General features: G+C 41.0%; 2 protein-coding genes across 3 annotated transcripts in view; both read right to left on the bottom strand.

The window, feature by feature from the left end:
- Window positions 1-737: 737 nt before the first annotated feature.
- Window positions 738-27,054, bottom strand: zbtb47b (zinc finger and BTB domain containing 47b). The gene is made up of 6 exons (XM_031282113.2): window positions 26,689-27,054; window positions 9,579-10,958; window positions 7,827-7,974; window positions 7,174-7,289; window positions 5,908-6,052; window positions 738-4,962 (listed from the first exon to the last, which is right to left on the bottom strand). Exons 1-6 carry the CDS (start codon window positions 26,689-26,691, stop codon window positions 4,517-4,519), a joined length of 2,238 nt encoding a protein of 745 aa, XP_031137973.1. The 5' UTR covers window positions 26,692-27,054; the 3' UTR covers window positions 738-4,516.
- nktr (natural killer cell triggering receptor) overlaps window positions 10,145-27,611 on the bottom strand; it is a 40,281-nt gene continuing 22,814 nt past the window's right edge. The window contains exons 18-19 of one of the 2 annotated variants that reach the window (XR_004101981.2): window positions 26,275-26,284; window positions 10,145-10,155 (exon numbers count right to left, since the gene is read on the bottom strand). The gene's annotated coding sequence lies outside the window, so the exon portion shown is untranslated. Of the gene's footprint in view, window positions 10,156-18,058; window positions 18,072-26,274; window positions 26,285-27,611 lie in introns of those variants that run through there. The other variant, XR_004101982.2, reaches the window with a different exon arrangement.

Here is a 27,611-nt window from a genome sequence, read left to right as displayed (position 1 = left end):
CTTTTAAACAAGAAAAATTAACATTTTAAAAGATTGTTATATCCTTTTTTTTAGGATTTGAGAGACATCAGAGCTTATAAATGTCTGTCTTTGATACATTTTTAATGTCTTTGATACATTTGAATGCACAGTTTGATTAAGTATTGCTTTGATGATGTCTCAGATGGGTTTGTCTTATTTGCAGCTGGATTTAAGCAAGACTTGTTCACTAAACAATCCAAGACATAAATTCTGCTTTATAGGGTGGATTTAGACTTTCGTGCTTCCTCCGGACACCGTTCATGAACTATATATTTAGCATAGTTTGAAAAGTGGGGTAAAACAAATAATTTGGGGCTTTTAATTGGACACATTTGACCTTTAAAAACAAATCAGATCATGTGCTCACTGTCATTCACCTCTAAAATGATAAATATGATTCAGTTTGATTTATAATAACAGCAAGTGATTAACACACTGGTTTGGAAACCTGTACTGAAGTGTATTCTAGTGTAATATTTAAAACTGATACCAAGCAGGTACAGTAGGACTTATTTTTTGCAGGGTCTTAACAAACAGTTTTGACGTCCCTTTGGTCCAAATAAAATAATAACACCTGCCCAGAACACATTTCTGGCAGAGACTGCATTTTTGCAATTTCCTATAATCGTATGCCATGGAAATATATATATATATATATATATATATATATATATATATATATATATATATATATATATATATATATATATATATATAAAAAACACACATTTCGATTCATATAACTGTTTCTATATCAGCCTTCAAACCATACTAGCTGAACTGGAGTATAAAGTGCTCACAATAATTGATATCTTTCTCATTACTCAATTTGGCAACTGACAACTTCCTTTATATTTTCTCATGAAATATAACAGTCACATGTTAAAGTCCCTTCAATAGGAGCAAACTGGTAAGAACTAAAACTAATTTCTCTTAATTATGGTAGTGATCGCAGAACAAGCCAATCAGAAACAGCCGTAGCTGTACTGTCTGCCCCCTCAGGGAGGAGTCATAAATACTTGTTAAAGAGCAGCACAGCGTCAAACAGGCAGACTGAAACAGAAAAACCAGGAAAGGTGCTGGGTGACACATAAATGACTCCTCAGGCCACGTACTGCCACTTCTGCAACTTCCTAATAACAAACTCTGATCCAAATTTGAACAAATAACACAAAGAAATTGACTGTAATTTATAGATTTCGTTAATCATTTATGAGCATTAATATCCACACGTTACATTTAAACATAAAATGTATGCCTTCGGATTTAGCCGGCTGTGTGGAAATCATTTTTTCAGTACACACCTCTGCTATCTGTTGTTCACCTTGTATCTGCAGTATCCCTGTTATGGGATAGTGTGGCAAGCAAATTCAAAGTGCATTAATCAGTAGTATTAACTACTATCCCTCCTCGTTTTGCATCAGCTACTATCATCATCCATAACACAAAAACATTCAAATCCCTCTGAGTATAAGGCGAATACACACACTATAACCACAGTATCTCAGTATCGTCTCTTGGGCTAGTGCTTCTCAAAACTGTGAAGTGGGAAAATACTTGGCTTCTTATGCTCCCAAAGTACTATGAGCTTCTGCAGTGATAACTAGAGACACACTATAAATGATAATGTACTCTTAAGGGAGGCCTTTCTCTTTCTTTAGTGTAGCTAACAGAGTGCAGTTTACTAAGATACCACAAGAGAGCAACAGTCTATGTTTATGTGACATTGCCTTTAGTCCTCTCTGTGTCAACATTTAGAAGCCCCATCTACCAATGACTAGATCAATCCTTAGATGGGTATAACATGTTCAGTTACCTCATCAAACTGCTCAAAAAGTGTAGCTCATTTGTGACCCTGGAGCTCTCTGTCCAGTAAGGCTAAATTGGATTTATCACAGCCAGAATATATTCAACAATTTAACAGCTCTAGACTTTTCATTTAAAGGGCAGTCTCAAACTGGACCCTGTACAAAAGCAGCAAATCAAAGTACAAAACGTGTTATACACAGGAAACAAAAGAAAAAGTACCATTTTCAAATAACATCTGTGGTGGCCCTAACCATTTAACCATGGCAGTTTAAGAAATACACGTAACTGGGGTGAACTAAGACATAACACTACACTAAGGTGCTTCAATTAGTCTTTTAAATAAAACGATGAAAAGCTTATTACATTTACAAAAGCTTATCAACAAATTCCAACTTTCTGTAGTACCAGCCAAGACGCACGTGGGGGCACATTCAAATGACTCTCCAAATGTAAACATGAGGAATTAATCACAAGGAAGAAACACATCTTAACAATATTTACAGGTTAACGCTACACTACAAATAGGCTATGTATAGATAAAGTGAGCGGGAGTGCATCAATAGTGCACAGATACTCTTTTTGGGTAATTCATCGATTAGAATGCCAGATTTAAAAGAATATTTTTTTTGGGAAGTAGCCTATGCTTGTTTGCTTTCTTGCAGAGTTGCAAAGATACCACTCTCATATCTGTATGCTAAATATGAAGCTACAGCCAGCAGCCAGTTAGCTTAGCATAAACACTGGAAACAGGGGGATAGCTAGCCTTGCTCTGTCCAAAGGAAACAAAATCCACCTATCAGCACCTTTTAAGCTCACTAATTTACATGTTAATTCTTGTCTGTTTAAACTGTACGAAAAACGAAGTGTAAAAAACAACAATTTGTGACTTCACCGGAAGCAGAGCCTGACAGTAGCTTAAAAAACAGTGTTTTAAAACCCTGTGAGCTGCAAATTGTCCTATTTCGGTATTTGTCCAGATAAAACAAACAAATTACTGAGCTTTAGGTGGTGGTAGGTGAATTTTTTTTTTTCTTCAGACGGAGTCAAGCTAGCTGTTTCTTTCCGTTTCAGGTCTTTGTGCTTAGCTAAGCTAAGCTAAGCAGCTGCTGGCTGTATCTAACGTAAAGACACGAGAGTGGTATCCATCTTCTCATCTAACTCTTGGCAAGAAAGCAAATACGTGTATTTTTCCAAAATGTCAAGCCTTTAAGAGAAGAACTTTTTACTGACAAGGATTATTTTCTATTCTTTCAGTTCTACGCCAGTAGATTAATGACAAACAATTGTCAAAAGTACACATAGAGCCACAAATGTTTGAGGGGTATTACATACTGCATGTCCCTCACTTCGATCAGCTTCTACAGATCACTGTTAGAAGAAATTGACTAGTTTATAATAGTGATGTAATCGTAAGCAGCCCTTTTAGTGATGCACTTTGTTGTGCCAAAAGTACTCCCCGTCAGTGCTCTTTAAGAGATTTAGGCATTGTAATATAATGTTGATCACTTCACAATATACATCATGGTGAAATGTGCACACTTAATGAGCTACGTACGCAGGTTTTTTGTGAATATTATTATCCCTACACTCTTGGTATTCTGCAAACTAATAACACAGATCGGGTTTAGTTGGGAAATGTAAGTTAACATTAACATTATATTTTAAACCTACAAATATACTGTAGGTCAGAGTACATTAGGTTTTTACTAACAAGTCACAGAAAAGTGTGATATCGTCTCAAAGCCAGATCTATAGGAGAGGAGCACGCTTGCTTAATGTAAGCAAAAGATAAGCGTCAACAAATTACTTCACCTCCTGACTCGGGGGGGGGGTAAGCTGAACGTAGATTTGAAGATCCTCATCTCATGACTCAGCCTCACATCTCACACACACACACCGTCACAAACACCACATACTGCATTGCATGGTTGACTCTCCACGCATCACAACTTCTCACGCATCCTTACAAATTGACTTAACGTGCCACGGATTACACACTATCACAATTATAAAAATGGAGACAATTAGGAGTACATCTTAAATATCACTAGAGTTAAATGTAAGGTGCAGGATTGATTATAAATGCTGTATAACATTATCTAACTATAGCAGGTGAGCTAACAGGATTTGGTTATTGGCAATGCCATATACATGTATATGCTCAGAGACAAATCAGCATTTGGTTATTGCTGGGTCAGACCAGAACCACTCGCTACATCTTGGCAGAGAACGATCAAAAATAAAACATCTTTTCTCATCATAGTGTGGTTCTTGCTTGACTGATGACCCCCGTATGAGTGAGGATTTAGGAAACTCTTCCTCCTACTTTGTAAAAGATGCTACAATCAATGCATTGTGCAAAGCTCTGGGGAGATGTGTGTGGTAGTGGGATTCCAAATGAAACCAGAACAGAGTTGTAAAATTCACGAGGAAAAGAGCGGTGACGACACGTCCTACTGGACTCTGAGGTTATATATTGTATTTAACAGAGTAAAAAATAACTATTTCTTATTGTGGTAGGTGTATGTGTGTGTGTTTTTATGAGGCCTCCATGTAGCCTTCAGTCAGTGTTTCTCCGCGGTGTAAATGTCACTGAGGCGCATCACTCTCCTGCTGCAGGAGTCCTCTTTAAAAGCTCTAAGAAAAACAAAAGTAACAAAAGTGCTTTCAATGCTACAGAGATTTGTTAGTTGTTGGAGTTCATCCTACCGGCAGGGAACAGGGGAGGCGGAGGGGGTAAATGAGGGCTGGGAGGCAGCCCTCCGATGGAGTGCAGCAGGGGGAGAGACAGCTGGGTGCCATGGAGGGGGTGTGGGCTAGAGGCAGCAGCGGGTGTGGTCGCAGAAGTGGCGGGGAGTGCCGTCCTCAGCTGCACCTGACCGGAAGAGTCCACGGCGGGCGAGGCCACAGGCCGATGGAGGCCGAGGGGGTCGTTGCTGTCAGTAACCATGGGGTTGCTGACGCGGAAGCATTTCTCCCTGTGGGCCTTGAGCATGTTGGAGAAGCGGAAGCGCTGGCCGCACACCTCACAGGGGTAGGGTTTCTCCCCGGTGTGGGTGCGGCGGTGGCGCTTCATGTTGGGCCGGCTCGTGAAGCTCTTACCACAGATCTCACAGATGTAAGGCTTCTCTCCTGCACAAAGAGGGACACAACGCGCTGAAAAACACACCTTCTTGGTACATTTTCAACTTGCATCATACAATTTAAAGCTGCTATAATCAATACTTAAAGTTACATTATGTAAGAATTTCTCCCATCTAGCGGTGAAATTGTATATGACAACCAACTGAATATTATTTTCTAGCTCTTCCTCCTACGGTGGCCGAACCCGAAATTAGCTCTCTCCATCGTTTACACGCAGCTGTTCTAGCCACTCCAATATTAACTTTGGTTTTGTTGCTTTGCCTGTTGCGTTGTCGTTTTAATTCTCTTTTTCGCTTTCCTGGGGAGTAATCTCCCCCTTGCATACATCACGGTGCCAATAGGTGTAAGAGGGCGAAATGCGGAGGTATGTCCCACTTTGGCTAATGTATTTTAAAGATGGAGGCGCTACATGGTTGCCGTCATTCGAGCGAGTCGCTCCTATGTATTCTGAATGATTCTGAATGTCAGATTCTACGCTTAGGAGAATACTTTGATTAGTTGGTGGAAGTAATTACACATGAATGAGTTCATATTTGTGAAAGAACAAAGGTTTTTTTGCTAAGAATCAACTCAAAAAATGACACAATGTAGGTTTAAGGTTAGCAAATAGTTGGTTAACGTAGTGGTGCATTTAGCAGCGAAAGGGCCAGATATTTCCCTCAGGAGTTGATGGAGACCAAAACAGAGATAAAAAGAGAGTGATTATTGGACTTCCAAAAACATGACTCAAAAAAATAAGTGCTAATGTTACTGTGTGTCTGCTGTCAAGGAAATAACAAACTGTTTGCTAACCAGTTTGCCATATCAACCTAAATGTAGTCTGTGGAGTTTTTAACCAGTAGCTGCGCAATAGAACAGAGTGGGAGAGTGGGTCTCCGTTTAGTTTGGTTTGTACTGTGACCTTGTGTCCTAGTAATGCAAGAAGTGACGCACCAGTGTGTGTCTTCATGTGCTCATCGAAGTACTGTTTCATGTTGAAGTCCTTTCCGCACCACTGGCACATGAACTGCTTGTGTCCGATGTGGATGCTCATGTGGGAACGCAGCTGGTATTTGTACTGGAAGCGCTCACTGCAGTTCTGAAATGGCACACAATGAACATTTTTACACAAAGTCTTAACAATCAGAAATAGTCTCATAGATGGTAGTCACAAAGAGAGTATTCGTGGGTTTTATTACATTTTCTTTTTGTGGAAAATGTAGCGCTCAATGAAACTGATCCATGAAAGTAAAAACTCCGACATGTCAATCTCTCTTATTTAAATCCCAGCTGTGAGATTTGTTTCTGTAAAACACATTGTGACAGATTTCAGTATTAAAATCAAAAGTATTTATTGTGAAATATAAACTATATTATGGGTATTACACATGTTGAGTTATACAACTTAAAATATGAGAATAGGTAAAGTTTTACAAGCAGCCCAATTGTTTAGAAATGTTTTTGATCATAGTGTTTTAACACTGAAAATAGTTTGAAAACACAAGAACATGTCAAATTCTTTGCTTTAAAAAGGAATAGTTCGACATAGTACGGTAAATATGATGCTGAAGTCAGCAGCAGGTAACTTCACTTTGCACCTTTTTTTTAACCTTTGGACTGAGCCAGGCTAGCTGCTTTCCCCCCTGTTTCCAGTCTTTAGGTTATGCTAAGCTAAACTTCTTCTCTTACAGGCTGTAGCTTCATATTTACTGTACAGACATGAGAGCGGTATCAATCTTCTCATCTAACACTCGGCAGGAAAGCGGTTAAGTTTATCTCCCAAAACTTCATACTATTCCTTTAAGCAGTTTGGTCATTGTATCAAATATTCCCACACATCATGAATGCAGCAAAAGTTACAGCCACATTCACAAAGGAAGAGGGACTATTTATTTAAGTGTGGTGTTGAGTGAGAATGATGCCAAAAAGCAACACACAAAACAGTTTTAATGGGGTTCCTGGTGTATAAACATAGCAAAATGATTTGTTTATGATAATGATTTTTGTTTGATCAGCACATCTGGATCCCTACCTTATCTGGATTCCTTGAGCTTAACATTACTAGCAACGGCCATAAAGAGACAATTTAATTTAAATAAAATTCTAGACACCATGCATTTCCAAACATGACAGGTTAAAATGGTGGATATCTCAGTTGGAGTAAAACTCTTTGTGTGAGTTAAGTGGAGAACAGCAGCAGTGTATTAAAGGAGCTCAAACCTCACACTTGAAGGGTTTCTCTCCTGAGTGCTGCAGAGAGTGAACCTTCAGGGACATGCTGCGCTTGAATGACTTCCCGCATGTCTCACAGGTGAACGGCATGTCCTTCGTATGGGCTACACACACACACACACACACACACACACACACACACACACACACACACACACACACACACACACACACACACACACACACACGAGTTAATGGTATTCAATATTGAGCCACTCAATAGTAGCAGGAGGACAAATAAGCAAACTACTACCCTAAAATAGCACTAAAAGAACAATACTGATGCCTTTTCATTGGCTAATTATGATGCTGAGGACAATGGATGTCTCATCTTGTAGATAATCAATTTCCTCTGAAGTTTCCACGTCGACCTCTCAAGTCACTCCTTCAGTAGGAAGGATAAATAGGACTCAATGACATAGGATACTTTACACAAACCACTCTTTTACCAATGAAACACAGATGGACACAGGGAATGAGGTAAGGCTGTCTGGGAAACAAGATGCTTATCTCCCCAAAAAGTGGAAGAGGAAAGCAACACCCAAAACAAATCCTGCACAACAATCAGTGGAAAAGGAAGCCTAAAGTAACAACCGGGAACAAAGCGACCAACCAGGAACGTTGATGTCACTGCTACTCACCGACCATGTGCTTCCTGACATGAGCCATGGTGTAAAACTTCTTCTCACAGATCTCGCAGGAGAACTTCTTCTCGGCGTAGCCATGGACGATCTTGTTATGCTCGTGTAACGACCACAGCTTTTTGAAGGCCTTGCCACATGTTACACACTTACAGAAAAACAGAAAAAACAGAAGAGGAGTAGTTTTGGGTATCCTCTGGAACAGTCTTTACAAACACAGCCATCCAGGTGTGTGAGCTTACACAGATACCTGAGCGTGCACTGTACCAAAAAAGCAATTAGAGTCAGTAGATTAAAGCAGCAAATAATCTTCAAAACAACAGCAGGAGTCCAGCTGCTCACTGCAGAGTGGAGGTACTGAGACATATCAGAATTTAGTATAACTAGGTGCCAGTTGACCGAGTTATTGACTCTGACCGGTGTTAATATATTTACGTGATCGCAACTGTGAATGTACTAATTATTAACTAAATAATACTTTAAACACGGAGAATACTATTATAACAAAGGGTAGAGGTTTGTGTCATATGTGAGGAACATATGATAAAAGTAGTCAAAGTGCCTTCTATAATACTGTTAGTTTAGCTAAACAATTAGACAAGCTGTGTTAATTCCTGTATTATTAATGCAATAACCCTACTGAAAATCATATTAAGTTTCACTGATATAGACTTTATACTCGACAGTGGATGATGTTGGATTTCCATTTTTAGCCAAATATCCATTCTTGTTTCAAAAGTATTATCCTTTATTTGCCTTAACTTGGACTATGTTTAATTTATGGCATCTTTGTAGGAAAATAATATACATAGTCACCTCTAAATCAAAACATAAATTCTAAGTTTCCCCCCCTAAAACATGAAGTTTTTTTTTTTTTTTTCAACCCAGAGGAGTGTCTGCAGAGCTTTGTGTCAAGCTGCATACAGCCTCAGCTAAATTCACCAAACAGGAGGTTGGGGCAGCGTGTACAGTATGTAGCCTGGGGGGCAAAACAAAGGGCAGAAAATAGCCCAAATTCTTTGCTGTTGCTCATGAAGCATGTGTTAACAGCAAAAGGTGACCTAGATGAAGGGTGTAAGCACTTTTATGAACTCTGAGCTTCTTTCATCCTGCTAATGACAGCTGGCTGGATGGTTACACAGATTTTAGCGACTCATTTAAATTGTAACTGCAAAGGCCTTGTCACAGCAAAAAGTGGCACAGCGAAACTCATCCATGCGTCTCCACAAAATATGTTGTCGAAGTAGTTAAATGACGTAGTGACTACTTTCGTTCTATTTTCTCTGTACTGAACCATTTAACTCAAGTTTTACTGAAGAGAGAATACAAATCTCAAAGCAAATAAGCTTGCTAACTGGCTATCTAGCTCATTCAGCAAGCTTGGTCGTAATAAGACAATAAGTTCACACAGTTTATTCAAAAGACATTATTTGAATAAACATAAAACTGTCTGAAAATAATTTCTCTTTTGTGGAGCAGTTAACCCCGACAGCGGAGGGTTAAATAAAAGTGGATGGTGCATCAAAGATACAATAGCTTTCTCAATTTTGGCTCTCAGTTCCCTCAAAGGTCAGCACTGTCAAGGCGGCTTGCTATTGGTCAACTGTTCGTCAAATTTGACTAAGTTGAACTCAACATTAAAAATGTGCATGGATTTACTTGGCCCCCCACTTGCAAATCCACTGATCGCTGCAAAACTAGGATTTAGTGAGGGGGGGGATGTCTTTTATCATAATGGTGGTTGGATCATACCTGGATGCTCTTCTCACAGTCGGTCTGTTGGTGCAGCAGCAGCTCGCTCTCCAGCAGGAAGCGTTTCCCACAGTTATTGCAGATCTGCATGCGGTTGTGAGTGACGTTCATGTGTTTTTCCAGGTACCAGCGATTGTTGAAGACGCGAGGGCATTTCTTACACGGGAAATGTTGCTTCTCCTCCAGTCTCACTTTCTGGCCCAGGCCCTCTGCATCCAGCGCCCTCTTCCCGCCCTGCCGCTGGTTGGCTAGCGTGGCCTCTGCCAGTGTCTGCCGCATGGAGGCGGTTGTACCCGCCATGGCAAATGCTCTGGTGCCCCGGCGAGGTCGATCCGTCATGGCCGCTTGCTCAAAGCCTGGAATGCTTAGGGAGTTCTCCTCCTCTTCCTCATCTTCCTCCTCCTCTTCCTCCTCGCTGCTCTGCTCCAGTAGGTCCCCCCTCTTCAGCTCATCGTCATCCTCTTCTCCCACTGTGTCGTCATTCTCCGCCCCGTCCTCCTCATCGTCTTCTGAATCTATCCCGTTATCGTGGCAACAACCAAACATGGTGGCCGCCTCTGTGATGCTTGCTGATTTGCTCTCCGACCCCTTTGACACATTAAGGGTCTGGTTGTTGAGGTTGACTTCAACAATGATCTGGTCTCTGTTGAAGGAGGCGTGGCCATCTGCGGTCTTTGACTCCTCTCCATTGCTCTCGACTTTGCACAAAGGGGCCACACCCGTGCTAGCCCCGCCCCCTGACCCGTCCTCCTTCTGGTAATACTTCTGCTGGGAGACCGTCTTGCCTGCGTCCTCCACTCTAACAGAGAACGGGCTGCTGCCTTCCCTCTTGTACACCCTCCCGAGCTCTGACTCCTGTTTGATCTCCGGGTACAGCTGGCTGGAGGGCATCGCTACAGTTGCTGGGTCACTGCCACCGAGCCCTTCCTGATTGGCCATATCTGCGCAGGTGCTTCTCAGCGAGTGGCTGCTGATGAGGTCGCGACAGGAGGCTGCGATGTCACTCATCTGGAGCAGGGCAGCCGCGTTGAGCACGTCGCGGACAGTGCGGCTGCTCACCAGCAGTTTGGAGGTGTAAATGAAGTTGAGGATTTGCTGCAGGCCCTGTGAAGTCAGGGCGTCCAGTGACAGGTCCACCCGCCGCAGCTGTTTGCTTTGTGCAAAAAGGGAGTGGAAGAAAGGGCTGTAGGCCGCCAGCACGCCCTTGTGGGCCGGGAAGGTGCTGTGCTGACGCACCAGAACGATGTCGACGTCACACAGGTCAGGCTGGAAGAGGCGCTGCTCGTTCAGCCTGTCCATCAAACAGGTGAAGTGCAGAGCCACATCCTCCACCAGGGAGAACTCAGCAGAGGGGAAGTCTGTGGTCTTCTCCACTATGAGCTGCAGATGGTGGAAGAGGAAGTGATGGAGGGAGAAAGACAGAGCAAAAGGTTAAGATAGAAAATACTTTATTATTGTGTAGTAATATGATCAGTTCAAGTTTAGGATAGGAAGCCAATTAGATCTCTACGGCAGCGCATTGGTGCCACCCTCACAAAAAGCAGTTGTTTCTTGTTATAAAAGGTGAAACTTTTCTAATTTTTACAAAAAAGCATTTCCTGTTATCATATAACTTTATCTTCTTATATCACAAAACTTTCTTGCCATTTCACAAAACCTGCATATCTCATTAAAACAAACTTTCTTATAACATGATAAGTTGGCATGTTGTTAGAACAATAAACTTGCCTTAACTTGCCTGAGAAACCATAGCCTATAGAGCAGTCATACAACATAATTGATAATCATGACGATCTAGACATATAGCAGGGTGTTTTTATGTATTATGGCTGTGTATTGTTTTCATTTCAGTTTCAGTTTGTTGGCTTATGCGAACTAGGCTTTGCAAACTATTTTAGGCTATAAAAGCTGCGGTATTTGGTACTAGTAGATGCTATGTATTTGTTAAATAAGTAATAGTTTTAACAACTTCAACTTATGAACCTTTTTTTTAAAGCTCAACTACATCTTCATGCAGATGGAGCTCTGGAAATAAGATTTCTTTCTTTATTTCATGTTTGTTTGTTTGTTTGTTTGTTTGTTTTCACCCAGCCAAACATTCGCCGAAAATAAAAAGTAATTTAATAATAGGTGATTTCAATCACATAACATAGTTAAGTAGAGGCATACATATTGCTGAAATAAAGTCTAAATAAATGCATCCTAAAGCAGTTATTCTTGTGTTCTTTATGGTTTTCAGTCTGTTCAGTGCACTGCACCAAGTCACATACTGCATGCATGCTGCACGATAAGATATGAGGAAAATCAAAAGGTGTAACACTCAGCGCTCTGTGCGAGGTCCTCAACTTCCCAAGGTGGGTTTATTTTAGCACAGGAAGGGCAGGGTTTCGATCCAGACGGGATGTGAGTGGGGACAGAGACACACACACGCACACACACACACACACACACACACACACACACACACACACACACACACACACACACACGCACACGTTTCTGCAAGGACTGACTGGTCTGAGCATTGGTATTCAGTGCCATCTCCCCTCCATTAGCCAGCTCTCTCAGCACACCCACTCACCACACTGTCCCTGAGGAGCAGAGAATTATGCACAAGACAAAACATGTCCAGAGAAATAATTAGGGAAACCATGCCGAATAAATACTAACTAACCTTGCAAACAATTAATGGAATTTATCTTTCCATGCGTCTTTTGAAGGCAGAATAAGACAAGTATTAATATAAACTTTGTTAGGGCCGGAGATGATGTAGGTGGGAGCCATAATTACATCTCTACATCTCTTATTTTTCTGTTTTTACAGTTGCAAGTACAAGACACAGACAACAAAGAATAAAGAAAAATAGCAAGATATAAAATTAATCATTCATTTTGGGACAATAGTTATAGTAGAATGGCATTTATGTAAAAGAAACCTCTATAGTAAATGAGTATGCATCACAATACAAAGACTGACAATTGACTGTTAATTGTTCTTGTACATTATTTTCTCTTTAAGATCAATGAAAATTACTTTTCATTGTTAAAGCTGGAAAATGGATTTGCATTTGGGCCTAACCTTGAAAATCTAGCCTGTTTGAAGAATTCAATTATGGAAGTGTTAGATTTATTCATAGTTCTGAGCTGCTAAATTGGACTGTGAGCCAGAGAGGAGTAGAGATCGGGTTATCTCTCCCCGTGCAAGGCTACTAACGTCGCCCAAGGGCAAACCGCTGCAGCCTTAATCAGATCAAGTGTAAGAGTTGCAGACTGGAAGTTATGCTGCTATAGCGATAATGATCGGCATCTTCTTCTGAGATTCAAATAGGACAATGCTGTCAAAGATTAAATTCTATAGGATGAATATTAACAGATTTAAAACATCGATAGTTTAGGGTCAAAATAAAGGAACCAACTATATTCATTAAGGTTTAATGAAGGGTGTATGTCCATGACGTTGCTTTAAGATTTAGTTCAAAATCCTTTAAACAAAACAGTTGTGTGATCACTTTAATCCCTTGATGCTTATTCTTCTACCTCTTCACAGTTGGGTCTGGGCAGTCATTAATGGGTCTGAAAATTAGATCATAGGGATTTGGAATGTAAAATAATGAAGCTTGCCATATCCACCTATAAAACAGGACTCCAAATGAGTTCCCAAATGATTTCCCCACTGTCTGCACAAGTCTTTATGCCTTTATATTGAGCGTGCGATGGGGCAATTTGAGCACAAATACATTTTTTGCATGCACATAAGTCATATTTTGCGTGATAAATTATCATCAAGCAAAGAATAATTTAATTTGAGCAAGAAAAAAAAATCCCTTCTGTGCTTTTTGCCTGGTACATGTATATCATGTATATAGCCTTAAAGTGCATATTTATGGCCCTTTTATATGGTTCTTCTGTTGGTGTCATCATACTGAAAGTGCAGACTAGGTGGTGCATACAGGTCAACCAAACGCCTGTCTAAACAGGTGTGTCTTCATCTGATTTTTAAAAGAATCCACAGAAACAGCGGACCACAAATTTAACATATTTAGAAGGCAAAGCGGATGAATATGGGTGAAGTAGCTCAGCCACATATGCAGGAGCGTGACCATGCAATGCTCTGTACATAAGAATGATAATTTTAAACTGAATCCTATATGCAACAAGGAGCCAGTGAAGAGACGTAAGTACCGGGGTGATGTGAGAGCATCTATTTGACCTATGAGTATCCTTGTGGCAGCATTCTGGATTGACTGAAGACAATCAAGAGCAGACATACTAAGTGAGGAGAAAAGTGCATTACAGTAGTCAATGCGAGATGAGATGAAGGCATCTATAAGCATCTCAAGTTCAGCAGTTGGAACTACAGATCTCAGTTTACTAATATTTCTTAAGTGGAAAAAACAAGATCTGGTCAGCTGCTTAACATGGGTGTCAAGCAACGATGATTACAGCTTTAGTGTGTAACTTTTTTATGACAATGAACGTCTGTTACATTCAAGCCATTGCCAAATGAGTTGATACAAAGCTAGACAATCAGACTTATCAGCTCCACAAAACTATCTCTGTATTTCTCAGTATGGCTATGTTTCGAAAATGGTGTCATCCGGCGAATTTCGCACGCAGAAGCTCTAGTGAAGATAATTACCTCTTCTGAAGAGTCCATCATGTTTTTTTAATCCTCCGTGTCCTCCTTGGCTACAAGTAACTGCGTGGAGGAGGAGTGGGGGTGGTGCGTGATCACGGAAGGCGTGTATATGGATGCGCCGACAGTGTTGTTGTCATTACTTAGAATTCCTCATGGGGGAGACAGAAACTACGCACTATAAATATTACCCCTAAATGACGTAGGTTGGAGCGGTCATCAGAGGAAAGAGGCCCAATACATTGCATGATCAAGGGGACGACGTTTTCTGGAGCAACAACCAGAACCTATGTCTTAGCATAAATATAATTTCATAGCAGAGATTGCAGCTTTTTAACAGTAAACTGTACACACTGTAGTGTATCTTTCTACAGCAAAAAACATTACTGCTGAATGATAGAGGGGTTTCAATCCGGGAATGATTGCATTATTTTCATCTGAACTGACACTTTATTTAATCCAATAGCATGTAGTTGTAGTTGCAATGCAGCTGCCCAATGCAGACAAAGCCATCTTGTTCCATTTCATCACATACAGTACTGTAGCCAAACAAATTGAGTACTTTGCAATTAAAATCTGCATCTAACTCCCTCAACCTTTGTCTTTCATTATCCATCCCCCCTTTTTTTCTCTGCCTCCCCCCCATTTCCTTGGAAATGTCAGGGAGAAAGCTTGTTTGCTGTCATTAGAAGGAGCGCCACCTTTAACCAGCCTCTCAGTCAGATGTCTCCCAATACATTATTCATATCAAGCCCGACCCGTGACAAACACGCAGCAGGGGGATTACTGACGCATCCAGCAAGAGGTGTCATTTAGACGGGCTTCAATCAAAGCTCCCTTTCCACACTCATTTAATCTGCCAAACACAACATGTGAGGGGATCCTCTTGCATTGAGCCTCTGAGGGCCTGTTGCACACAGCAACTCTCAAGGTTGATGTCCTTTAATCCAATATTTATTTTACTGTAGAAACTTTACTTTTACATGTTAAAAATAATGTCAGATCATGAAAAACAGTATGTATGCCATAAATTCATCTTCACACTACTGCTGTACTGCACACTACTGCTGTACTGCTGTATTTAACACAACACTAACTGAATTGTTCAATCACAAGCTCACCATAATCTATTTAGTAGCTGTTCTGGAGCTTTCGGTCACGTAACATTGTCTATAAAAGCAGATTTAATTACTGATCCAACCTGATCAAATTTGCACTTTTTCACAGCTTTTTTTTTTCTATTCAAAATTATATTAATTGGCCTGATAAACATGCTCTAATCGAACGTCAACGTTACCAACTCTGAAAGGTCATAACTGACACAAAATCAAATCTAGCTATCCGTTGTTTAACTGGTCTAATGGGGTTTTACTTAAGTATGTGTCAGACATCATATTTGCTGAACTTTGGAGGGCTGATGCATTTTGGGAAGATAATCAGGCATTTAAAAAACACTTCCTTGATCAGCCTGATTTAGTGCTTTAATTAAAATTGAAAGTTTCAGACTTTCAAACTACTTTACCACTAATTCAGTTTTGATGAAGCTGTGATGGATGATGCACAGGATTACTGCTCGACCCAAGAGAAGGCTGCATCATTCATGAGAAGTATGTGAGAAGTATGTGTGTTACTTTAGTATCTTTAGTAAGGTCAGACTCTGTGGTGCGAGTCAAGCTCACAGTCAATGTGTCAAACAATGCTTGTGATATAAAAGTAACTGGTGAATCCTCACCCAGTTCCGCCATGCCAGGGTCGGTGGAACGCACTTGGAAGGCCTGACTCCTGGACCCGAGCCAGACAGAGCTGGGTCTGAGAATGAAATCCCTCTTTCTTATTTGACGTTCACTGGTGAGAATGCCCTTTTCTCTCCCACACCTTTGCACTGGACGGCCCATTTACTACTCTATAAAGTCTGCATCTCCGTCACTGGGGATGTGCCGTGACCTCCAGAGAGCTGCCATTTTAAAAGTCCCCTTGTCTGTTGACTGTAATGAAGTTGAGACTGTGACTGTGAGGCCACCTGTAAGGGCAGCACATGTAAATCTTAAGACAGTAGTAAAACTGAACAATGTCTTAAATGATCATCCTTTTCTATATTTTCTCTTGTGCTAAAATAAACCTTTCCCTAAAATGTTATTCTGCTCCTATGTTTTTTTGACTGTAGATTTATGAGCCAGGGACTAAACAACATCTACCTTGACTGTGTTGTTTGCTTGCCGGTGAACAGACTGTGCCATTAGCAGGGGCCAATGTCAGAGCACAGTACAGAGTCATGGACACATCAATAGTGCGAGGAAGGGCAGGTTGTATTCAAGCCAGAGGGAGTCCCAGGAGGACAACACTGCAGGGGTTAAAGCTTTCTCTCTGCCTGCCAACAGACTGATCAGACTGAACTCAGTGTCCTCTCACCTTCTGCCCTACTACATATATACTTTCCAAATTATTTGAGCAGTCTGAATTTTGGATTACGCACCACCAAGTGGCTTGAGTGCCGTGGCTCATATTAATATAAATATCTAAATATAACAATATCTGGAAAGACACACACAATCAAATATTGAATATACAAATTCAAGTAGGACTAAAATAAACATCTTTATTAAGGGATATTTAATATTATTGTATGTTAATTTTCTGTGAAATCATATTGCAATTATGTCATTTTCTTGTGTTATTGTTGTCGCAATTAATGATTCTGACCAACATTTTTTAGTTATAAATGACAGAAGTATTTCCTTTGACACATATGTGGAGTTTGGTCTCTTGACAATGAAATACATTTCATTGCTCTAAACATCAGTTTGATCATTTCATGTGTGATTTTGTGTGAATTTATCGTATTGTAATATAAATTGCTATTGGTAAATATATTATTGTCATAATGATATCTACCATTTTGTACAGCACTAATCTATTATTATTATTTAACAAAACAAATATAATCACAAAGGTCCAACCACTTGTTTTTTTTTCCCAGAGCTTACAGCCACATCTCATTAGTGCATGGAGTTTGCTCAGTTGTCATGGAGATGGAGGTTCATCCCCATATACCACCACCTGTTATGACCAAAACTCCACATGATAGCAAGTGAACCATCATCAAGACTAGACCTCATTACGTTTGAAAATTAGAGATGATTATTTTATTTTCATTATTAATTATTTATTAATTATTCTCTTGATTATTTATCTGATTAGTCAATTCATGGTTTTGTCTGCAAGATGTCCAAACAATTGTGAGAAATGCACATCACAATTTCCCAAACTGGGCCTGGAGTGGGCCATGTGCAAAAGGTACTTACCAAGGTAAATCAAAGAGTACGTTTCTTGGCCAGAATCTCAAGGTTTCTGGACAAGAAAGCGATGTTAACTCTGGCAAATGCTCTAATTCAGCCTTATTTTGACTATGCATGCTGCTCATGGTACAATGGTGTCTTAAAGCACTTGATACATAGGCTTCAGACTGCTCAAAATAAGGTTATAAGGCTTATTCTAAACCTCCCCATGAGATCTCATCTTGACACTTCTCATTTTGAGACTATTGGGTGGTTAAAAGTAGAAGATCGAGTCTCTCAGATTCACCTGTGCATGGTACAGAATATTTAATCAATTATTTTAACAGAGAGAGATGTTCACAGCTACTCCACCAGGGGCAGCTCTACGGATTTTGTACCTCCTAGAGTTAAAGGTCCCATGGCATGAAAATGTCACTTTATGAGTTTTTTTAACATTAATATGAGTTCCACCAGTCTGCCTATGGTCCCCCAGTGGCTAAAAATGGCAAGAGGTGTAAACCGAGCCCTGGGTATCCTGCTCTGCCTTTGAGAAAATGAAAGCTCAGATGGACTGATCTGGAATCTGCTCCTTATGACATCATAAGGAGGAAGGTTACCTCCCCTTTCTCTGCTTTGCCCGCCCAGAGAATTCATGGCTTTCAAACGAGCAAAGTGGCAGTTGGTCAAGGACACACCCCCACTCTCCACCTTGCCCCCCCCCCCCCTCTCCTCCTCAATAGCTACAGACACAGAAATGGCACATACTAAAGAAAGCTCATTGTGGGACTGGCTCTAGTGGCTGTAATTCTGCACCAAGGCTGAATTTCGGGAAAGAGACTTCAGATACAGTATTAGGAGACCACTAAGGCCTATATAAAAGCATCCAAAAAGCACCATGTCATGGGACCTTTAAGAGTAATTTAGGAGTCCTTTTGTATATAGCAACAAGCCTGTGGAACAGGTTGCCAGGAAATCTAAAGATGGTCAGAAGTTTAGGAGGTTTTAAGCAGGCACTGAAAAAATGGCTCAGATGCCAATCTTAGTAGTATGGAAATAAGCCCCAGGGCTTTATTGTGTTATCCTCACTTTGTTTTGTTTTTTTAATGTATGGTGCACAGCTGTATCGTATATTATAACGAAAGGGTCAAATAAAATCAATCAATCAAGAGCACAAATTGTTTGTTTTGTGCGACCAACAGTCCCAAACAGAAAGATATTCAATTCACAATGATTTAAAGCAGGAACAAAAGCAGCAAATCAATCCTTTGTAGAAACTGGAACCAGAAAATGTTTAGCATTTTTGCTTGATAAATGACTTTTATGAGATTATCAAATTTTTTGTTTATTTATTTTTTAGTCCATCAACGGTTTTAGCACAAAATTCAAGTATCAAAAGTTGCGTTTATCGTTCTTTTAGAATAGAACTGAAACAATGAGTTTAAATGATTATTTATTGCAAAGCGGTTCTCTCAACTCAATCTAACTACTACAAATTTAATTCAGGCACAAAATTCTCATTTAATTACTTCACAAACAAGTGCAATCCTGCTACCAGCCAAATGTCAAACTGTCCAAATGCACAGTTAAGTCTCTCTACTCTGAAAATTACCATCGAAAACAAAAAAGAGATCACCCAACCATCCACAGTCGTGAAGACAGCAATCCCATGAGCTCATACGTCGGCCCCTCTAGTCACCCAGCGGGAAGGTGGGGGGTCAGGGGCTCTGCCACTTCAACCTACAGTAAAGAGCACACTCAGCAGCCCTCTTCACAGCGAGGCCTCCTGCTGAAGGGCCCGGAGCAGGGCTCGACGTGACTGACACCCGGAGGAAGGAGAGTGGGCACCGTGTCAGGCCTCATCTCACTCACTGGCATGGAGACGGTAGGACACACACACACACACACACACACACACACACACACACACACACACACACACACACACACACACACACACACACACACACACACACACACACACACACACACACACACACACACACACACACACACACACACACACCCCTGAGTCATCATCAGTGCAGATGAGAGCAAAGCATGACAGGCCCGAATACAAACTCTCCACAAAGAGATCACCCAGTTACAATAGCGAGTTTGGCTTGACAGAATCGTCACAGAGTGCTTTTACGTGGCGGGATATGCATCAGGTCACGCGTGAACACAACCAAACAGACAAGGGCATGTCATTTCTGGCAGAGTCTAATCAGACAGCCATTAAAAAGTCATCAGGGTAATGACTGACACGGTGTCCTCTGTGTGCTCACCAGACCTTCCCTGCTGCTGACGCCAAACGGCAGACAGGTTTAGTTCCTGAGAAGCCGAGTCAGAGAAGTGAATTCTGGTTCTCTGGGTGAGAATCGTGGCTTAATCCTCGAGGTGTTATCTGGTCTAGGATACAGGCTGGGCAAGTCTGGCATGGACGGAGAGTGGTCTGCCAAGTTGTCTCCCCGCTTTCAGTGTTTATGTCTCGTCATGGATGGATTACTGAACAGGCCTATTGGGTACAAGTCCAGGGGCCCAAGTTCTCACAGGTCCCCTGGGCCAGGGCCTCTGTTTACTGCAGAGCGACGGTCAACATTTTCTGTCGGAGAGGCAAATCAAATGACAAAGGGACATCAAAGAGACACAAAACTACTACAAAGAGTTGCAGAAATGCCACAAAGAGATGCAAAATGACTGCAAAGAGATGCAACACGGCCAGAGAGATGCAAAACAACAATAAAAGAGAAACATCCACAGAGAGAGACACACAATGACTACAAAGAGAGGTAAAACACCCACAAAGAGATACAAAAGGCCCACAAAAAGATGCAAAATGACTCAAAAAAGAAGCAAAACCACCTCAAAGATGCACTAAACGACTACAAAGAGATGCTAAATGACGCAGAACAACCTTTTAGTCTTTTAGTCTGGGTGTCTTGCTCACATGTTAGAGGGGTGGGGGGCCTTTTATATGTCTGTGCTATTGTCTCATAATCCGTCCATGTTTCTAGTGGAAGATTTCTCCTGTCTGCAGTCTGCACTCCCTCCTCTCCTCTCTAAATCCAATCAGCACAGAGCCCCAGCACTGACCTTGAGGTAGAAGTAGCATATACAGTAGCAGACGCACAAGCACAGCCAGCCGCACATCTGCAACACTGACCGTCCATACATGTGTACCTGCATCATAATCACGCATTTGTGCCCACGTCAGTAAACAGAAAATGAAAGATCTGACACGTGATGACCCTGCTGATGCATGCAAAGAGAGGATCTAAATGTGTCTGGACTCACAATATCCTGTTATCAAACATGTTGCTCTTTCATAGACGAGCCAGACCGGTAATAGCACAAGTGACAAGGTCTCACTTTTAACAAGCCCTGCGGTGATCATTACAGCACTATGATAAAAAATGCTAATAAAAATCAATGTTCAATGACTAAACGGGGGAGCTACAGCGGCGGGTGGCAGCATGCTCACTGCTGAGGTCACGCACAGTCACATACACACACAGCCACATTAAAGTGGAGTTTAATACTCACTGGGATGGCACTGTTCATCAGATAATAACGGTATTAAGGTGGATAGTTACACCTTTTGATACTAGGCTATGGGATTATATAATCTAGTAAATTAGCGGTGCATGTCTTGCAGATTGGTGGGAAATCAACCCTCGTAAATAATCAAAAAGCTGTATTATGACAGACTCTAGAAATTCTAAATTTAAGATAAACATACAAATACTTTGTGGTATATGCTAAACATACCTACAATATTACCTAAATATCTGGCTCTTTAACTGATTAATACTCCACAATGTTTACCCTGTTGTCAGCTATTTGGTGCTCGGCAGATAATGAACAGTGGTTTTAAGACATTTTTTCCTATAAACATAGAGCAGTGAGAGGGAACCAAAAGAGTAACGTTGTGGGCTGTAAGAAGATGCAACAGACCTCTGTAGAGCTCAGGGGAGCTGCAGAGTCTTGGGATAATTCTCTGTGTTCAGCACTCAAAGCCTTTCACGTTACACAGTCATTTGATCCATTCATTGTTATGAAAATATAGACTATAGCTGATTTAATGAGAGAGATCATCCCCAAACATTATATAAGTGCAATACTAAATCCCAGGACTTTATGGAGAAAATAACCTGTTAATTAATCAATAATCAAAGTTATTGTAAGTTATTGGTGAATGTTTGCCAGTATAAAAAATAAAAAAGTCAAAATAACTATCTGACAAACTGAACTGTCTCAACACACACAGAAACTGAATATTATTTTAGGTAAAATGTACAGCAGGACAATTTCAGATAGCAAAAGGCAAATCCTAAATTGGTTTAAAATGAGCTGTTGTGCAGTTTTCCCTTTCCACTACTTTAGCTAATTATTTTATTCCCCTCAGCCTATTAAAACATTTAACTTTCTTAACCACAGCATTCACTGCTGGCTGCAATTAATAAAGACAATATTATCAGCATTAGTGCCGCTCTAATCGTAGACATCCAATCTCTCCTGTCCTAATCCAGCACAGTGGACTTGCCCCAGCCTCGCCCTATTGGAGCTCTCCACCAGCTTTTACCATTAGATTTAAATAAATTTCCATCTATATGTTAATGCAACCACAGGTGACAAGTCAATCTACAACTGATACGCGTTTACCCGGGCATGAAATTGGGATGCACAAACAAAAATAAGGGTGAGAACAGCATGAGCAGCATCTTGGCACCGTATAGTACATTAAAATTTGACAGCGTGAGCAGGATTGCCTCAGCTGCATGATTTGCAGAGTCCTTTTCCCAGCTTGTCCTTTGAACATGCTGGACAACAGTTTGTTTTATCACTTTAGTGAAGCTGGGGAGGACAGTGTGTGCGAGTGTGTGTTGCCCAATCAGAAGAGATGTTAAAAAAAGACATCAACCGATGGTCGTCTGGAATGGAGATGACTCTGACGAGCAGTTTGATAATCAAAAGGAGCTGCCTGGAGGTGGGGGGAGCGGGTGGACGGGGCAGCGATGAGGTTAGAGTGTCCGCATTGAAGCTCTGCCAGGAAGTTTGTGTCTGGGCAAATGAGATGGGAGAGGAAGCGCTGAGTCAGGAAGCCTGGCCAAGAGAGAGGCCCGTGGAGCTGGCATCTCCTCCTCACACACACGTTACGTTTCACACACCACCGCTCTGCTGGAGTCATAACACCTGTTCCCAAGCCAGCGCATCACACGCATGTGCACAACCATGGGTGCACACACTCGCCTGCTGTGCATGCATTCATCAGTAAACAAAGAGATGTGACGCCAAATACCTGTGGCAATAAAGTGTGGTGTACAAACGATATATTTCAATTTGCAAATAATCAAAAAGAAGAAAAAAATCAAGTCACTGGAGGAGCAGAATCTGATTTGTTCAAATATATGACGCAAAGAGTGAAAGATGCAACTTTGAAGTGATCCATTAGAGACAAAAGATCATCTTGATGTGCAGCAGCGAGCAGGTGCAGATACCCGAGGGCAATTACATGGGATGAAACTGTGATATCTTCATCATCCCTTTCATAGCATGACACACAGAGAGAAGAGGCTAACACAAGACTCTAAAGAGCTCCTTATCAGAAGAATCTCTCTCTGGTGTGGCAATACTCTTTGTGTGTGTGTGTGTGTGTGTGTGTGTGTGTGTGTGTGTGGTTGATGTTTGATGAGAAGGTCAGAGAGGACGAAGAGGAAAAAGAGGTAGAGAGGAGGAGCATCGGCTCCTCATAGCTGCAACCAATCAATGGACGACAAAGAAATGGTGAATATGAGCTTAAAGGAATAGTTTTGACATTTGGGGGAATGTGTTTATTTGCTTTCTGGTTTTTACTGTGGGTTATGTGGCAGACTATTTATTGGCTGGAAGCAGTAACTTCCTGGAGATATTGTCTGACACATAACCCCCGTAAAACAGAAAATAGTTTGGTTTTTGTATGGATTAAATAAACCACATATCAAGTGCTTGATAAGTGAGTTTAAGAGATGTTGTAGATGGGCTACATATTTCCCCGTTTCCAGTATTTATGCTAAGCTAACCAGCTGCAAGCTGTAGCTTCATGTTTAAAAGGTGCACTATGAGTTCCTGCATGGTTTCAGCGCGATTTCATTTTTGTCTCTAATCGTAGGCATCTCTCTTTGATCCGTTAGCTGCCTGCCCCCTGAATACAATGTGAAAAAGCCCGGTCTCGGGAGACAACACAGGGGTCGTAAACGTCAAACAAACACTAGAGGCACAGGCTGTGCACCAAAATACAACAAACCACTTCAGCCAATCACCGACAAGATGGTTGGGGGAGGGGGTGGGGGTTAGTGACAGTTAGTTAGTTAGTCATGACAGTTACAGAAACATGGGGGGAGGGGCGAGCTTGCTCTGTTTTGTTTGAAATTTACTTGGAACGTCAACAGAAGTGACCATGCAGGAACTCATAGTGCACCTTTAATGTAGTTGTGAGAGTGGTATCAATCTTCTTATCTAACTTTCTGCAAGAAATCAAATAAGTGTATTTGTCAAAATGTTGACTATATCTTTAAAAAGTATTTTTTTAATTTAATACGTGATTAGTCTTAGTTTGTTTTTTTTAATACTGTGATGGATAAGGCAAGAGTATATTTTTTAAACTGATCCATGCATATTTTTTCATAACATTTGTACAACTCTAACATAGATAAGAAGCTAAAACTGAATATGTTTAAACTGCTGCAAAAACTGTGTGTACAACGAAACGTGAAACAAATATTTGTGATGACTATCAGATAAAGGATCCCTTCTTTCCTGATTTGCAATTCTCTGAAAACAGCATGAAAACTCATCCCCATCTGTTTAAAGCTCCTCCTAAATCTCTCTCTCTGACCTGAATTCTGCTAAAAGCTACAAGAACACTTTAGAAGAAAAAACTCTTAATATCTTTAAATTCCTGACAATGAAAGGCTAATAGAAATCCTCATATCAAGTTTTACAAAAAGAAAAAGCTGTTGGTCTTCTTTAATAATGTAGTTCAAAGACATTAAAAAAGTGCCATGGGGGGTTAAATTAGAGTAACTCAGATTAAAAGACACCGATGCCAGCAGCTGGCACTGCTGAGAAACAATAAAAATGGGAACTTATACAAAGAGTAAAATCAACCCTACTTACTTGGAACGAACTTACTTTAACCAACAGGAAGAAAAGAAACCTTACATAAACCCAGGTTGACCTTTCTCTCTGCAGCCTTGTCCACTGTTCTTAATCTCAGGGGCATAAATTAGCAGCACCTACAGTATGCTTGGAGTTGCCAAGGAGAGATGTCTGCTGGAGTTTGTTGCCGGGGCTCGTGAATGGCTGCACTTGTCACAAGGACTAAAGAGTTTTCTCGCTCAGCACCCAGAGACAGTGACGCCTCAAAGTCAAGGGTGGGCAGGAATGCCCTGAATAGGCAGTTACGTAAAAAACTCACAGCACCCTGTGAGGATAGAGAAGGAGCTACTCAGAACCTGACAATGCTCGCTGAAATTAAACAGTGGCAGATGGCCGAAAGTGTGCAATGTAAACATCTTAAGTGTGCATGGAAGTGAGACAGTTACATTTTCACAAATTCACCAAATTAAGAGAAAACAACAGCAAAAATTTGAATAAGGGAATGGACAGATTATGAGACAATGTGCCCCTGGGCACAGACATGTAAAAGGCACCCCAACCCTCCTACATACAGTAGGAGCAAGACACAAAACGACAAAAAAACACAACCGCATCGGTCGCATCGTTTGTAGTCATTTCTTTATAGTCATTTTGAGTCTAGTCATACTTTTTCGTGTCTCTTACTCTTCATTTTGTTTTCTTTTTTGTGTCTCTTTATGGACATTTTCTGTATTTATTTTATTGACTTTCCAACAAGAATGTTAACAGTGACTTCATACAGAGGCTGTGGTCCAAGGGCCACTGACCCCTTGGGCCCCTGGGCCAGTGCCCAGCAGGCCTGTTCAATAATCAATCCGTTAATAAGTGTATGGATATGAGGCTATTGATAATAAAAAAATCTGCAAAAACTAATCCGCTTTTTATATCAACAAAGTAATTGCTGAAATTATCTGGGGCAGTCAAAAGACATCTCTGATTCATTCGCCAAGCACACTTTGCACTTTATCTATCTATAAAAAAAAGGCAAACAGAAAAAAGGACGAAAAACATACCAAAACCTCTCTCTCCCTCTTTGCTCCCACCAGAAGCCACCCAGAGAGCACCAGGGCTAACCCTGCTGACCTGACCCAGATATTAACCCAAGCCTCCAGATGTGAATGCGCGCTGGGATTACTCCACCACTGCATCAAGCTCCACATGCTTTCCTAATGAGGCATCCTAATATGACCCTGGAGACAGAGCGGACTGTCTGTCTCACTATCTGCCTCTATTCCCATAACTCTATCACTCTGTCTGTGCAGAAGCATCTTCATATAATGTAATGGGAATACAAACAGCATGGAGTCGGGTTGAGAATGCTATTTCATCATTGTCACAGAGGGATATTAGTCTGTAAAAGTGAATCAAAAGAACCTGACCTCATGCAGCATACAAAACCACCATACAATTGAACATTATCTAATAAAATAATACTGCTTTGACTGTCAAACAATGGAATTAAATAAGCAATTAATTGTACTACGACACTCTACCCAACGCTGATATGCTGCCTATTATTCAGACACCTCTGCCAGAGTGTCACCTGCAACTAAGTGAAGTGATTAAGAAAGGAAGAGTGACATCTTCTACTACTACTACTACTACTACACTGATGAGAATCTCTAATGTACGCTTGACTGTCAAAGCCTAGCAAACTTGTCCTGCACTGGCTGTTGGAGAAAAGTAGTTTCACTCATCCTATCCACGTTTGCACCAGTCACGACCTGAGCCCTTTTGCAGGAGAGCCCTGATATGAAAGAATTTAACTCCTTCTCTGCATCAATGTAGCTATTGTAGCTATTGCATTCTTTCAGCAGCTTCAATTTCCAACTTGTGCCGTGTCGCCAAGTTACAAACTTGAGGATACAAAGCACAAAATACACGGTATGACAGCTGGTGGTACAAATACACAATGAGGCAGAAGTGTGGTAAGTTTAATCGGCCTGCTAAGTAGCTCAAATTTGCAAGAGATCAAAGAGGGACAAAAAATAAACAAAAATGCAGCGCTCTCCTCTGTAGCCTACCATTTTGATCCAGCGTTTCGAGGCTCGAAGGAGTCCAAGAATAACTCCTTTCGCACCAGTTTTCCCTTCGCCATGAAAATGACCGTTGAATTGTCACATTTCTTCAGTTTTTGCCTTATCCTCAATCTTTTTTCCCCCGTGCTGCTGTAGCATTCAGACAGACAAAAATGCAGAGGCTGCTTTTGCAGAAGGAACTGGTGATTGGAGCTCGGGGATCATATGGGCTTTTTGTCAGACGTTTTTAAAGGGACACGGTACTGTTTAACGTGGAGTTGCGAGACAGGCGCCTTTCTTTGTACAGTACTTGTATTTTCTTCTTTTTTTGGCGTGAGCAGGAGGACGTGAAAGGACGTGCAACCATATGGCGCAAAACCCGGGTGCGCTTCCTGTCACCGTGCGCTCGTGCAACAGTGTGACGTCACAGGGGCAGACAGATGCAGAGGTCAGGAAGTTCAGTCATTTCCCATGTTGCAGAAGTCATCATAACTTCTTTTTTACACAATATGAACGCTAGTAATGTGCCATATATCAGATCGTAATAACTTCAAACGGGTGTTGTATCTGCACACAGTTTAATCTAACCACAGAGAGAGCAAAATGTCAAATGAGAATTTAAATAAACTACTTCTCATTTTCATTCATAACCCCCTTATAACAAGACCAAAATAACCTCATATGAGGCCCTGGGACTAAAATTAGGTATTTGGTAATTTGATTAACCACAATTTAAAGGAATATGCACCATATAAGCATAGTATAAACTAAAATAATAAAGGTGTTAAAACTAGATAGGCCTATCAACTCAGGGCCCCTCTGCATGACAGGCAAATGTATAAGGCTCCTATGATTTCAGTTCATAATATTTTAGTGTTGCATACAGTATTACAAACCAAATTACCACAACCTAAATGTAGGAAGAGGAT

This window comes from Sander lucioperca, chromosome 1 (assembly GCF_008315115.2).
Source record: "Sander lucioperca isolate FBNREF2018 chromosome 1, SLUC_FBN_1.2, whole genome shotgun sequence".
NCBI classification, from domain to species: domain Eukaryota; kingdom Metazoa; phylum Chordata; class Actinopteri; order Perciformes; family Percidae; genus Sander; species Sander lucioperca.
Note: the sequence above shows the minus strand (reverse complement) of the source record. Positions and strands in the feature narration are given on the sequence as shown.

Excerpts from the sequence above, each read along its gene's own strand:
- zbtb47b (XM_031282113.2), bottom strand. Across the intron at positions 7,290-7,826 it reads TGTCAGGAAGCACATGGTCG|CCCATACGAAGGACATGCCG; the intron begins GTGAGTAGCAGT and ends GTGTGTGTGTAG. Across the intron at positions 6,053-7,173 it reads AGAAACCCTTCAAGTGTGAG|AACTGCAGTGAGCGCTTCCA; the intron begins GTTTGAGCTCCT and ends GTGCCATTTCAG.